The sequence below is a fragment of the Salmo salar genome, chromosome 01, assembly GCF_965601325.2.
Source record: "Salmo salar chromosome 01, fSalSal1, whole genome shotgun sequence".
Classification (NCBI taxonomy): Eukaryota; Metazoa; Chordata; class Actinopteri; order Salmoniformes; family Salmonidae; genus Salmo; species Salmo salar.
This window is the reverse complement of record NC_138291.1, coordinates 132712340-132727364: the sequence shown is the minus strand read 5'-3', so window position 1 is coordinate 132727364 and position 15025 is coordinate 132712340. Positions and strand designations below refer to the sequence as shown.

General features: G+C 42.5%; 1 protein-coding gene across 1 annotated transcript; it reads right to left on the bottom strand.

The window, feature by feature from the left end:
* Positions 1-3345: 3345 nt before the first annotated feature.
* Positions 3346-14204, bottom strand: psmd5 (proteasome 26S subunit, non-ATPase 5). Its single transcript, XM_014123499.3, has 10 exons — positions 13984-14204; positions 12705-12849; positions 7100-7213; positions 6885-7013; positions 6387-6496; positions 6106-6248; positions 5728-5919; positions 5487-5596; positions 4183-4323; positions 3346-3844 (listed from the first exon to the last, which is right to left on the bottom strand). Exons 1-10 carry the CDS (start codon positions 14154-14156, stop codon positions 3587-3589), a joined length of 1515 nt encoding a protein of 504 aa, XP_013978974.1. The 5' UTR covers positions 14157-14204; the 3' UTR covers positions 3346-3586.
* Between the last annotated feature and the right edge of the window lie 821 nt (positions 14205-15025).

The window sequence follows — 15025 nt, the reverse complement described above, 5'->3', positions numbered from 1 at the left end:
CACACACACACGTGTACACACGTGTATACACACACACACGTGTACACACGTGTATACACACACACGTGTACACACACACACACGTGTACACACACACACACGTGTACACACGTGTACACACGTGTACACACACACACACGTGTACACACGTGTATACACACACGTGTACACACGTGTATACACACACACACGTGTATACACACACACACACGTGTATACACACGTGTATACACACACACACACGTGTATACACACGTGTATACACACACACACACGTGTATACACACGTGTATACACACACACGTGTATACACACGTGTATACACACACACGTGTATACACACGTGTATACACACACACACACGTGTATACACGTGTACACACGTGTATACACGTGTACACACGTGTATACACACACACACGTGTACACACGTGTATACACACACACACGTGTATACACACACACACGTGTACACACACACACGTGTACACACGTGTATACACACACACACGTGTACACACGTGTATACACACACACACGTGTACACACGTGTATACACACACACACGTGTACACACGCGTATACACACACACACGTGTACACACGCGTATACACACACACACGTGTACACACGCGTATACACACACACACGTGTACACACGCGTATACACACACACACGTGTACACACGCGTATACACACACACACGTGTACACACGCGTATACACACACACACGTGTACACACGCGTATACACACACACACGTGTACACACGCGTATACACACACACACACGTGTACACACGCGTATACACACACACACGTGTACACACGCGTATACACACACACACACGTGTACACAGGTGTATACACACACACACACGTGTACACACGCGTGTACACACACACGTGTACACACGCGTATACACACACACACGTGTACACACGCGTGTACACACACACACGTGTACACACGCGTATACACACACACGTGTACACACGCGTATACACACACACGTGTACACACACACACACACGTGTACACACGCACACACACACACACACGCGTACACACACACACACGTGTACACACACACACACACACACACGTGTACACACACACACACACGTGTACACACACACACACGTATACACACACACACACGTGTATACACACACACACGTGTATACACACACACACACGTGTATACACACACACACACGTGTACACACACACACACGTGTATACACACGCGTATACACACACACACGTGTACACACGTGTATACACACACACACGTGTACACACGCGTATACACACACACACGTGTACACACGCGTATACACACACACACACGTGTACACACGCGTATACACACACACACGTGTACACACGCGTATACACACACACACACGTGTACACAGGTGTATACACACACACACACGTGTACACACGCGTGTACACACACACGTGTACACACGCGTATACACACACACACGTGTACACACGCGTGTACACACACACACGTGTACACACGCGTATACACACACACGTGTACACACGCGTATACACACACACGTGTACACACACACACACACGTGTACACACGCGTATACACACACACACGTGTACACACGCACACACACACACACACGTGTACACACGCACACACACACACACACGCGTACACACACACACACGTGTACACACACACACACACCCGTGTACACACACACACACACGTGTACACACACACACACGTATACACACACACACACGTGTATACACACACACACGTGTATACACACACACACACGTGTATACACACACACACACGTGTACACACACACACACGTGTATACACACACACACGTGTATACACACACACACGTGTATGTACACACACACACGTGTATGTACACACACACGTGTATGTACACACACACGTGTACACACACACGTGTACACACACACGTGTATACACACACGTGTACACACACACGTGTACACACACACGTGTACACACACACACGTGTATACACACACGTATACACACACGTATACACACACGTATACACACACGTGTATACACACACGTGTATACACACACGTGTATACACACACGTGTATACACACACGTGTATACACACACGTGTATACACACACGTGTATACACACACACGTGTATACACACACACGTGTACACACACACACGTATACACACACACGTATACACACACGTATACACACACGTGTATACACACACGTATACACACACGTATACACACACGTGTATACACACGTGTATACACACACGTGTATACACACACGTGTATACACACGTGTATACACACACGTGTACACACACACGTGTATACACACACGTGTACACACACGTGTATACACACACGTGTACACACACGTGTATACACACACGTGTATACACACACGTGTATACACACGTGTATACACACACGTATACACACACGTATACACACGCGTATACACACCGCGTATACACACACGCGTATACACACACGCGTATACACACACGCGTATACACACACGCGTATACACACACGCGTATACACACACGCGTATACACACACGCGTATACACACACGCGTATACACACACGCGTATACACACACGCGTATACCACACGCGACACCCGTGTATACACACACACGTGTATACACACACGTGTATACACACACGTGTATACACACACACGTGTATACACACACGTGTATACACACACACACACACACACACACACGTATACACACACGTATACACACACGTATACACACACGTATACACACACACACACACGTATACACACACACACACACATATATAGGAACACCTGTATAGGAACACCTGCTCTTTCAACAACAGACTGACCAGGTGAAAGCTATGAACCCTTATTGATAAATGCACTTCAAATCAGTGTAGATGAAAGAGAGTGCACGGGAGGTTAAAGGATTTAAGTCTGGAGCCAGAGACATGGATTGTGTTTTTGTGCCATTCAGAGTAAATGGGCAAGGAAAAATGTGCCTTTGAATGGTGTATGATAGTCGGTGTCAGGCACACCAGCTTGAGTGTCAAGAACTGCAATGCTGCTGTGTTTTTCACACTCAAAAGTTTCCCGTGTGTATCAAGAATGGTCCACCACCCAAAGGAGATCCAGCCAACTTCACGACTGTGGGAAGCATATGAGTCAACATCCTTGTGGAGTCCATGCCAACGAATTGAGGTTGGTCTGAGTGCAAAAGGTGTTCCTAATGTTTTGGAAAGTCTGTCTTATGCGAGTGTGTGATATAAAAATCATAAAACTATTGGATTGTCATTTTCAATATGCTTCCTCTTTAATAAGGGCAAATATTTCACTTAGAAAAAGCAACAGTAAATGCATCTCAGGCTATCAATCTAATAAAATAACAAGAATTGAGTCTTGTTGGTCCTGGTCTGGTAGCAGTCTCAAGTTAAACCTACGCCCCATACAGTTCACTACTTTTGAGTAGGGCCTAAGGTAGTGTGCTATATTGGGAATAGCATGTAATATGACATTTTCCCCATTTCTCTCAGTCCGCTCCCTCTGTGGTCACTGTTGCCACAGCGGTCACATAGTACGCTCCCTCTCGGAGGTAAGACCGCAGGCGTAAGTAGTGCTGGCTACCCAAGATGTCCGCTGCTGTGGAAGAGCTCACCAGCGCCCCCACAAGCTCAAACTTAGCATCCTTCGCTTCCTTGGTCGGACCAGTCGAACGGTCGACAATGAACTCCATGAACCCTGGTGTGCCAATCATTAACCTTTGACCCCATGGCTGGGGAGCGATGGCCTGCAACACAACAAAAGACACCATATAGAAAATTACTGAGTTTTAGCCAGTGAGGCAATAATTGATGAACAAACAATTCCTATGTTTTCATGAAATCACCTCCGACTCAATGACACTTGTCTTTTACAACAGTGGGCCAAAATCACAAAGGGTTCACAAAAGGTACCACTGAAAAACAGATGGAAGCAACCATTTTATGAGTTTGAATTCTTACATCAGATTCTATACAAGAAATATGTAGTATGGTGCTGAAACATATCCGCAGTCGCTTTGTTCCGTTTCTAAGAAAGAAAGAAAAGTCCAGTAATGTGTACATTAATTCCTGACCATCCACTCACAGTGAATATGCGTAGAGCACTACAGTGGAGCTCAGGGAAGGGCTGGGTGCTGATGTTCCGGATCATCTCCATAGGCTGGTTAGACAGCAGATGGAACCAGGACTCTGTTAGAACCAGCAGGTCCTCTGTCTGCTGTTCAGCCTGGTACGCACACAGACACAGCATTCTTTACACAAGGTCCATTATGTCGTTCTATGTATGACCTGACTCATTTCAGATAGAAATGCAACTTGTAGATCTGTCATTCTCATTGAAAACAAGTCGGAAACTACACTATCGTTCAAAGTTTGGGGTCACTTAGAAATGGTTTTTTTTTTTTTTTTTTAAAGCACATTCTGTCCATTAAAATAACATCAAATTGATCAGAAATACAGTGTAGACATGGTTAATGTTGTAAATGACTATTGTAGCTGGAAACGGCTCATTTAATGGAATATCTACATAGGCATACAGAGGGTCATTATCAGCAACCATCACTCCTGTGTTCCAATGGCACGTTGTGTTAGCTAATCCAGGTTTATCATTTTAAAAGGCTAATTGATCATTAGAAAACCCTTTTGCAATTATGTTAGCACAGCTGAAAACATGTGCTCATTAAAGAAGCAATAAAACTGGCCTTCTTTAGACTAGTTGAGGATCTGGAGCATAAGCATTGGTTCGGTTTGATTACAGGGTCAAAATGGCCAGAAACAAAGACCTTTCTTCTGAAACTCATCCGTCTATTCTTGTTCTGAGAAATTAAAGCTATTCCATGTGAGAAATTGCCAAGAAACTGAAGATCTTGTACAACGCGGTGTACTACTCCTTTCACAGAACAGAGCAAACTGGCTCTAACCAGAAGAGAAAGAGTAGGAGACCCCGGTGCACAACTGAGCAAGAGGACAAGTACATTACAGTGTCTAGTTTGAGAAACAGACACCTCACAAGTCCTCAACTGTCTCAATGTCAACAGTGAAGAGGTGACTCTGGGATGCTGGCCTTCTAGGCAGAGTTCCTCTGTCCAGTGTCTGTGTTCTTTTGCTTATCTTTTCTTTTTATTAGCCAGTCTGAGAAATGGCTTTTTCTTTGCAACTCTTCCTAGAAGGCCAGCATCCCAAAGTCATCTCTTGTTTTGCAGGTAGTATAGATTTGTTTAATATTTTAAGGTTATTACATAGTTGTCTTTACTATTATTCTACAATGTGGAAAATTGTTTTAAAAAATATGGAACGTGTAGGTGTCCCCCATTTTTTCTGGTAATATATATATATATATATATATATATATATATATATATATATATACACACACACACACACACACACCTGCAGAGTGATTAGGAGTGAGATGGCCTCCAGACAGCGCACTCGCAGCTCGGTGGCTCCACCGCTGGCCAGCTGGCTCATTCTCTTCAGCACAGCATTGAACTTTTCACCTGAACACACAAACCCAAACAGAAAGTGAGTAATTGTTATCTACTGCAGTTACTAAATTGTTTATGTAATAAGGAATTAATGCAGTGAAACTAAACACAAACAAACCAACATACAAAATAAAAATAAAAACCTGTTTTCTGCAGGACTTGTTTCCCCTCCACGGTGGAGCCCAGGACCCCCAGTGTGTCCAGAGCCACTCCAGTCATAACAGGGTCTGGGTCGCTGGTCATCTCAAACACCTTGTTCTGGAAAGCTGGGTAGGTCTCACACACATGCTGGGGACTGTCCATGATGGCCAGGTTCCCAAAGAACTTCACCAGCCCTGTGTGGGAGACATCATGGTCCCATCTGGCTCAGTTGATAGAGTGTGGTGATTGCAACGCCAGGCTTCTGGGTTTGATTCCCATTGGAGCCCAGTACGAACATGTATACTGTACACTATAGTCTGGATTTAGCGTCCGCTAAATTACTAAAATGCAAATGTGAGATGAACTCATAACATCCTCACCTGGCAGGTAGAAACTAGAGAAGGGGTCTGATTTTGCTCCAGTGATCATGTTGGATATCTTATCCATGATGCCTTGCTGTGCCAGGTACTGGCGCCCATGCTGACTGTGGGAAAGTGTGGTCACCATCTCAATGGCTGTAGCCCTGAAACAGACAGAGGTCACTACATATCATAAAAGGGAAATGAGAGGGGGAGTTTGTGTTTCCGTCTGTGTGGCCAGTGACGGAGAGTGGGAGCAAGAGATTGTCTGTTTTATAGGGTGTGGGTTATCCATGTTTTACCTGACCAGTACATCATCTCCTGTCAGCTCCCCCAGTAGCTGGGAAATAAAGCTGCTGTTGGCACAGTAACCCAGGGAGACAGGAGAGACAGACGATATGTCCACTATCAGCTGCAAAAGGAGAGACAAGTCAATATTGAACAACAGTAGAATTGACATTCCCATTCAAGGCATAGGGTATCCCATGATGGGTACCAGCAGCCATATTTGGTGTGCTATTTGTACCATATTTATACTAAGAAAAACACTTCCTTCCATTACTGTGCTTATTGGAATTTGCACTTTGTAAAAAACATGTTAAAATATCGTTACTAGAATAGTTACTGCAATATTCAGATGTATAAGCAACTTCATGATAAGGTTACCATATGTTTAACTGATGCTTATCACTATGCTCCACCATGCAATTCTATTTTCAAACACTCATATGTATGGGCAGGCAGATTTCCAAAAGATTAGACATATTAGGAAACAGACAAACGTGTGGCAATGGGCGTACCTCATATACTCTGTATCTGACAATATCACTTGTAGCCATCACATCCTTGAGGTCTTTCAGCAAGTCGCTCCTGAATAGAGCATCTAACCCAGCTTTGGAATGGCTAAGTTTGGCAAGAGCTCGTATTGCCTGTGAAATTGATGAACTGGTCTTGAGCAACAAGTGGTTTTGAAATGTAACATGTGGTTAAAAAAATGTATCATCTTTATGCCAACCTCTTTGGCCACTGACATCTTCTCTCCTCTGATGCAGTGGATCACTTCCCGAAGTATGTCTTGGTTGTTCTGAATTTCTGTTACTGCCTCATGGTTCAATACCATTCTACCAATCTGCAGAAAATGAAAATGTTATTGATTATGGCTGCCTGATCTTTGTATTAAGTTATGCCACCATGACAGCTAGAGATCCACCCGAGGCTCAGACAGACCAGGGGGGGTATTCATTAATAGCAGAAAAAAGCAAAACATTTTGCAACAAATTCCAGGTAGGACCCTCCCAATGTTCTTTTTAAAAAAGATTGTTGGCATTCAGCACATTTCAAGTCTGCTGAGCGCAAACTTCTACGTTGTGAAAATTCTGTGGAACCTCCAGTGTGCGTTTACTGTGAACACTAGAGGTCGGCCGATTATGATTTTTTTCAACGCCGATACCGATTACTGGAGGACCAAATAAAGCTGATACCGATTAAATCGGCCGATTTATATATATTTTTAATAATGACAATTACAACAATACTGAATGAACACTTATTTTAACTTAATATAATACATCAATAAAATCCATTTAGTCTCAAATAATGAAACGGGTTCAATTTGGTTTAAATAATGCAAAAACAAAGTGTTGGAGAAGAAAGTAAAAGTGCAATATGTGCCATGTAAAAAAGCTAACGTTTAAGTTCCTTGCTCAGAACATGAGGACATATGAAAGCTGGTGGTTCCTTTTAACATGAGTCTTCAATATTCCCAGGTAAGAAGTTTTAGGTTGTAGTTATTTTAGGACTATTTCTCTCTATACCATTTGTATTTTATATAGCTTTGACTATTGGATGTTCTAATAGGCACTTTAGTATTGCCAGCCTAATCTCGGGAGTTGATATGCTTGAAGTCATAAACAGTGCAATGCTTGAAGCATTGCGAAGAGCTGCTGGCAAAGGCAGTAAAGTGCTGTTTGAATGAATGCTTACGAGCCTGCTGCTGCCTTCCACCGCTCAGTCAGACTGCTCTATCAAATCATAGACTTGATTATAATATAACACAGAAATACGAGCCTTAGGTCATTAATGTGGTCAAATCCGGAAACTATCATTTCGAAAACAAAATGTTTATTCTTTCAGTGAAATACGGAACCGTTACGTATTTTATCTAACGGGTGGCATCCATAAGTCTAAATATTGCTGTTAGATTGCACAACCTTCAATGGTATGTCATAATTACGTAAAATTCTGGCAAATTAGTTCGCAACGAGCCAGGCGTGAGACTCTGCTGTAAGCTCATCACTCCCCCTAACTGGGAGGGGGCCAGAGACAATTAATCGATGCCGACACATCAATGTTTCTCTGAAGTACCTTATGAAAGCCTGACACTAAGATCATAGTCATGTTGGCAATAGAAAAAGCATTCAAATGATGGCCACCTGACCCAGAAAGCAGTTTATAATAGACCATTTTTGGATTGCGTAAACAACTAATTGTGTGTAATATGGGACGCAGGACTGTGTTTCAAGCCAAAACTACAAGTGTGCTTGCTTCAGTTCCTCAACAGCAGCTAGGTGAGCAACAACAAAAAACAATAACTTAGTAGTTGAAGTCACCTTCCTTGAGTCAAAAGTGCAATAAAATTACTTAGGAACTGTGCACTTTGAAGGCGTGTGGCCACTTTTGCAGGCATCCGTTAGAGATCTTACTCAAACTCTTGCCATTTTTTTCCCCTTACTCACCAGTAAGACAAAATATTCTAATTATGTTACTTAATGTATCGAGAGTATTTTAAGATTTCGTACAGTAAATGTAATTTAATAAGTGTTCTCCTTCAAATTAGTGATTCCATATGAAACCAGGACAAACATTTACACAAAATTGGAGGCATATTAGTAATAAGTATTTTGGTTATTATAAAAAAACGTTTTAGGATTATTTAATATCTACCATCTTTGATTTGGCTAATTTTTAAATACGTTGAATTTCAAAAAACATGTTATATTAAATGAAGTGCCCTCTAATAGAGACCACATGGACAATTAAATGATTTTTAACATGATATGGATAGGGGGCAGTATTTTCAAGGCCGGATGAAAAAAAACGTACCTGGTTTAAACTGGTTACTACTCTTGCCCAGAAACTAGAATATGCATATAATTATTAGCTTTGGATAGAAAACACTCCAAAGTTTCTAAAACTGTTTGAATGGTGTCTGTGAGTATAACAGAACTCATTTGGCAGGCCAAAACCTGAGAAGATTCCATGCAGGAAGTGCCCTGTCTGACAATTTCTTGGCCTTCTTGATTATCTCTATCCAATACAGGGGATCTCTGCTGTTACGTGACACTTCCTACGGCTCCCATGGGCTCTCAGAAGGCGGCAAAAAGCTGAATCGTGGCTTTGCAGGCTCTGGCTGAAAAAAAGTAGCGCGTTTGGATAGTCCATGGACAAGTTCTGGCCTGGTTTAGATCTTATCTGTCGGAAAGATATCAGTTTGTCTCTGTGAATGGTTTGTCCTCTGACAAATCAATTGTAAATTTCGGTGTTCCTCAAGGTTCCGTTTTAGGACCACTATTGTTTTCACTATATATTTTACCTCTTGGGGATGTCATTCGAAAACATAATGTTAAATTTCACTGCTATGCGGACGACACACAGCTGTACATTTCAATGAAACATGGTGAAGCCCCAAAATTGCCCTCGCTAGAAGCCTGTGTTTCAGACATAAAGAAGTGGATGGCTGCAAACTTTCTACTTTTAAACTCGGACAAAACAGAGATGCTTGTTCTAGGTCCCAAGAAACAAAGAGATCTTCTGTTGAATCTGACAATTAATCTGGATGGTTGTACAGTCGTCTCAAATAAAACTGAAGGACCTCGGCGTTACTCTGGACCCTGATCTCTCTTTTGAAGAACATATCAAGACTGTTTCAAGGACAGCTTTTTTCCATCTACGTAACATTGCAAAAATCAGACATTTTCTGTCCAAAAATGACGCAGAAAAATTAATCCATGCTTTTGTTACTTCTAGGCTGGACTACTGCAATGCTCTACTTTCCGGCTACCTGGATAAAGCACTAAATAAACTTCAGTTAGTGCTAAATACGGCTGCTAGAATCCTGACTAGAACCAAAAAATTTGATCATATTACTCCAGTGCTAGCCTCCCTACACTGGCTTCCTGTTAAGGCAAGGGCTGATTAAGGTTTTACTGCTAACCTACAAAGCATTACATGGGCTTGCTCCTACCCATCTTTCCGATTTGGTCCTGCCGTACATACCTACACGTACGCTACGGTCACAAGACACAGGCCTCCTAATTGTCCCTAGAATTTCTAAGCAAACGGCTGGAGGTAGGGCTTTCTCCTATAGAGCTCCATTTTTATGGAATGGTCTGCCTACCAATGTGAGAGACGCAGACTCAGTCTCAACCTTTAAGTCTTTACTGAAGACTCATCTCTTCAGTAGGTCCTATGATTAAGTATAGTCTGGCCCAGGAGTGTGAAGGTGAACGGAAAGGCTGGAGCAACGAACCGCCCTTGCTGTTTCTGTCTTGCCGGTTCCCCTCTTTCCACTGGGATTCTCTGCCTCTAACCCTTTTACAGGGGCTGAGTCACTGGCCTACTGGTGTTCTTCCATGCCGTCCATGGGAGGGGTGCGTCACTTGAGTGGGTTGAGTCACTGACGTGGTCTTCCTGTCTGGGTTGGCGCCCCCCCCTTGGGTTGTGCCATGGCGGAGATCGTTGTGGGCTATACACGGCCTTGTCTTAGGACGGTAAGTTGGTGGTTGGAGACATCCCTCTAGTGGTGTGGGGGCTGTGCTTTGGCAAAGTGGGTGGGGTTATATCCTGCCTGTTTGGCCCTGTCCGGGGATATCATCGGATGGGGCCACAGTGTCTTCTGATCCCTCCTGTCTCAGCCTCCAGTATTTATGCTGCAGTAGTTTATGTGTCGGGGGGCTAGGGTCAGTCTGTTACATCTGGAGTATTTCTCTTGTCTTATCCGGTGTCCTGTGTGAATTTAAATATGCTCTCTCTAATTCTCTCTTTCTGTCTTTCTCTCGGAGGACCTGAGCCCTAGTACCATGCCTCAGGACTACCTGGTATGATGACTCCTTGCTGTCCCCAGTCCACCTGGCCGTGCTGCTGCTCCAGTTTCAACTGTTCTGCCTGCGGCTATGGAAACCTGACCTGTTCACCGGACGTGCTTGTTGCACCCTCGACAACTACTATGATTATTATTATTTGACCATGCTGGTCATTTATGAACATTTTAACATCTTGACCATGTTCTGTTATAATATCCACCCTTCACAGCCAGAAGAGGACTGGCCACCCCTCATAGCCTGGTTCCTCTAGGTTTCTTCCTAGGTTTCTGGCCTTTCTAGGGAGTTTTTCCTAGGGAGTTTTTCCTAGCCACCGTGCTTCTTTCACATGCTTTGCTTGCTGTTTGGGGTTTTAGGCTGGGTTTCTGTACAGCACTTTGAGAATATCAGCTGATGTACGAAGGGCTGCATAAAAATAAATTTGATTTGATTTGGCTGGTCACAGTACTGTGAGACTCAGGCTCGTGCCCGAGTCGACCCCATGCTTTATTTTCTTTTGTCTTTTTACCTAAAAGCAGATTCCCGGTCGGAATATTATCGCTTTTTTACGAGAATAATGGCATAAAAATTGATTTTAAACAGCAGTTGACATGCTTCGAAGTACGGTAATGGAATATTTAGAAATCTTTTGTCACGAAATGTGCCATGCTCGTGACTCTTATTTACACTTCGGATAGTGTCTTGAACGCACGAACAAAACGCCGCTATTTGGATATAACAATGGATTATTTGGGACCAAACCAACATTTGTTATTGAATTAGCAGTCCTGGGAGTGCATTCTGACGAAGAACACCAAAGGTAATCAAACTTTTCTAATAGTAAATCGGAGTTTGGTCAGGGCTAAACTTGGTGGGTGTCTAAATAGCTAGCCGTGATGGCTGGGCTATCTACTCAGAATATTGCAAAATGTGCTTTCACCGAAAAGCTATTTTAAAATCGGACACCTCGATTGCACAAAGGAGTTCTGTATCTATAATTCTTCAAATAATTATGTTTTTTGTGAACGTTTATCGTGAGTAATTTAGTAAATTCACCAGAGGTTTGCGGGGGGTATACTAGTTCTGAACGTCATATGCTAATGTAAAAAGCTGGTTTTTGATATAAATATGAACTTGATTGAACAAAACATGCATGTATTGTATAACAATGTCCTAGGTGTGTCATCTGATGAAGATCATCAAAGGTTAGTGCTGCATTTAGCTGTGGTTTTGTTTTTTGTGACATTATATGCTAGCTTGAAAAATGGGTGTCTGATTATTTCTGGCTGGGTACTCTGCTGACATAATCTAATGTTTTGCTTTCGCTGTAAAGCCTTTTTGAAATCGGACAGTGTGGTTAGATAAAGGAGAGTTGTCTTTAAAATGCTGTAAAATAGTCATATGTTTGAAAAATGGAAGTTTTAGTATTTTTGAGGAATTTGTAATTCGCGCCACGCCCATCATTGGATATTGGAGCAGGTGTTCCGCTAGCGGAACGTCTAGATGTAAGAGGTTAATGAATACATCACAGCTGTAACATACTTGTGTCAATGCCAGTATTTTGACTGTATCATCAGGATGTTTCAGTCCAGCCTGAAGTTCCACTCTGCAGTTTTGGGCCAGGTGGACAGGGCTGAGGGCGAGCAGGATTCGACCAAGGATGTCCACGCATAGCTCAATTTTCTCTCTGTGAAATTAATGAGACTTCGTCATTGAAAATCTTTCATGCACGACTCAGCTACACAAACGCACTTTGCATTAAAGCTAGAATCCTTAATTGAAACAAAGCCTGTGTTTTGGTAAAAAGCTGAGGGAAGGGCTTGGAGAAATGCAACCACTCACATTCACAGACAGAGCTATGGATGCAAGAACTTACCATCCATGACATCAAAATTATAGTTTTAACCTGGGCCAAATTCAGTTGCAAAAGGTTCTTAAGGTTCCAGATAGAAATGCAGAGAATAGAGCCGACGTGATTCATTATTCTACATGTCCTTGACTGAGGCATGTTCGTTCTACATAGAATATTTCTACCTAAACGTTCCTGAATGCACACTATATTTGGAGGCTATACAGTGTTTTCTTTACAAACGTTGGCGTAAAACAAGCCTGCATTTTCTTGGATCTGATGGCGTAACTACGACAATTGAACTAAGCTCATGAAGCATTTAAATAATATTGTAATGAAAAAGACAGGGAGCAGGTCTCGAACTCTCGACCTTCTAGCCGAAAACCAGCGCGCTATCGATTGTGCTGCAAAAGCATGCTCAAAATGCAGTCGATATCCGTGCGCTTATAAACCGAGGGACGTTACAATATATTCTTCAAGAATCAATGGGTATATATATAAAATTAATGTATAAGTCATAAAATGGATGTAGCTTTAAACCATTAACGACAACACAGCTAGCTACCTAAGAAAGGGACAGTAACGTTAGCATTCATACCCAAGTCAGCTAGCGAGTCGAGAGACAAGACTAGTTAGGTAACGTTAGCTTATCTAGCTAGCTAAGTTACATTGCACTAATGAAGGTGCTGTGTATTTTGCAAGGCGCTAGCTAAGAAAAGGCCAGCTAGTCAAGAGTACCGTTAGCATTCACACCCAAGTCAGCGAACTAGTCGCGAGACAGTGGTTAGCGGTTTAGGTATGTAGCTATACTTATCTAGCTAGCTAAGTTACATTGCGTGAACGTGCTGTCTATTTTACAAGGAAGCTGTCCAAGCTAACGTTAGCTAACTAACAGTTTGAGTGTGTTGCTATGCTAAATAGCTAGCTAATGTAAGTAATAAGGCTTGACTCAGCAATGCAGCGGTTACAGACCTGTCATTTGTGTTCAAAAGAGAGAAAATCACTTCAAGCCGGAGTCCACTCACTGTATCCCTAAGGGCGCTTACAGGTATTGATAAAACGGCAGTTTTTAAAGTTTGCAGCTCTTCGATAGGCTCTTCAAGGCTTGCTATTTCAACGAACAAACTCTCAATTGAGGCTGCCATTTTGCTCTTGCAACCTTCTTCCTCTTTGGTATAATGGCGTTTGCAACAATTATGTGTGCTTTCCGCCACCTACTGTACAGGCGAATAATACAAATAACCAAATAGAAAAAATGTGCAGTAAAAATAATACATATATACAGTTTATAATTTTTTTTAAAAATCATATAAACTATCAATAACGAAGTTTACATGTTACTAAATCAGCCTGCTTTTCTGTTCTAATCAGGTCCCTAAACACCTTCAGAAAGATCCTATGAGGTCGGGACATTTTCTGGTGACAGTAGTCCGTGCAGTGCTTCTTCCGTTAAGTCTTGGAAGCCCAAAAACTTCTCGGCTGCAGATATAATGAGGTCCAGTTTCGTGGACTTCTTGGACACTTGTGCTGTACAATTAATAACTGTGGCTATAAAGTCAACAAAATCCACTTTTTTTCAAGTGTATCCAGATCACTTGATTGACGTATAACATTTGCAACTGGTTGCTGTGCATCCAGCACCATATCTTCTTCAGAACTGTGGCCTCTTGCCTCTTCAACTCTCTTCACTGCCTCCAGATAGGAGATTTGCTGCACAGCCTTGATCCTACAACCTCTTTCACCCTAACAAGGCACTCAGGGAATTCGGGATTAAGTTCCCCACCACAGTTACAACATTTTACATTCACAGACTCCTTCATAACATATTCCTTCTGTCTGCAAACACTTGACACGTGGCCAAACTTTTTACACTTCTGTCATTACATTGGGTTTTGCATGAACGCTCTTATATATCCCAGCTTTACATAGGGTGGTGTATACTCTTCATCAAACATCAATAATACAGATACACTCTTTCCAATTCTCCGTACGGGTCAAGCCACGTGCATTAACT

Coding starts and splice junctions, on each gene's coding strand:
- psmd5 (XM_014123499.3), bottom strand. CDS start 14,156: ATGGCAGCCTCAATTGAGAGTTTGTTCGTTGAAATAGCAAGCCTTGAA. Junction 7,014..7,099: donor AGATGTCAGTGGCCAAAGAG/GTTGGCATAAAG, acceptor TCAATTTCACAG/GCAATACGAGCTCTTGCCAA. Junction 5,597..5,727: donor ACAAGTCCTGCAGAAAACAG/GTTTTTATTTTT, acceptor TTGTGTGTTCAG/GTGAAAAGTTCAATGCTGTG.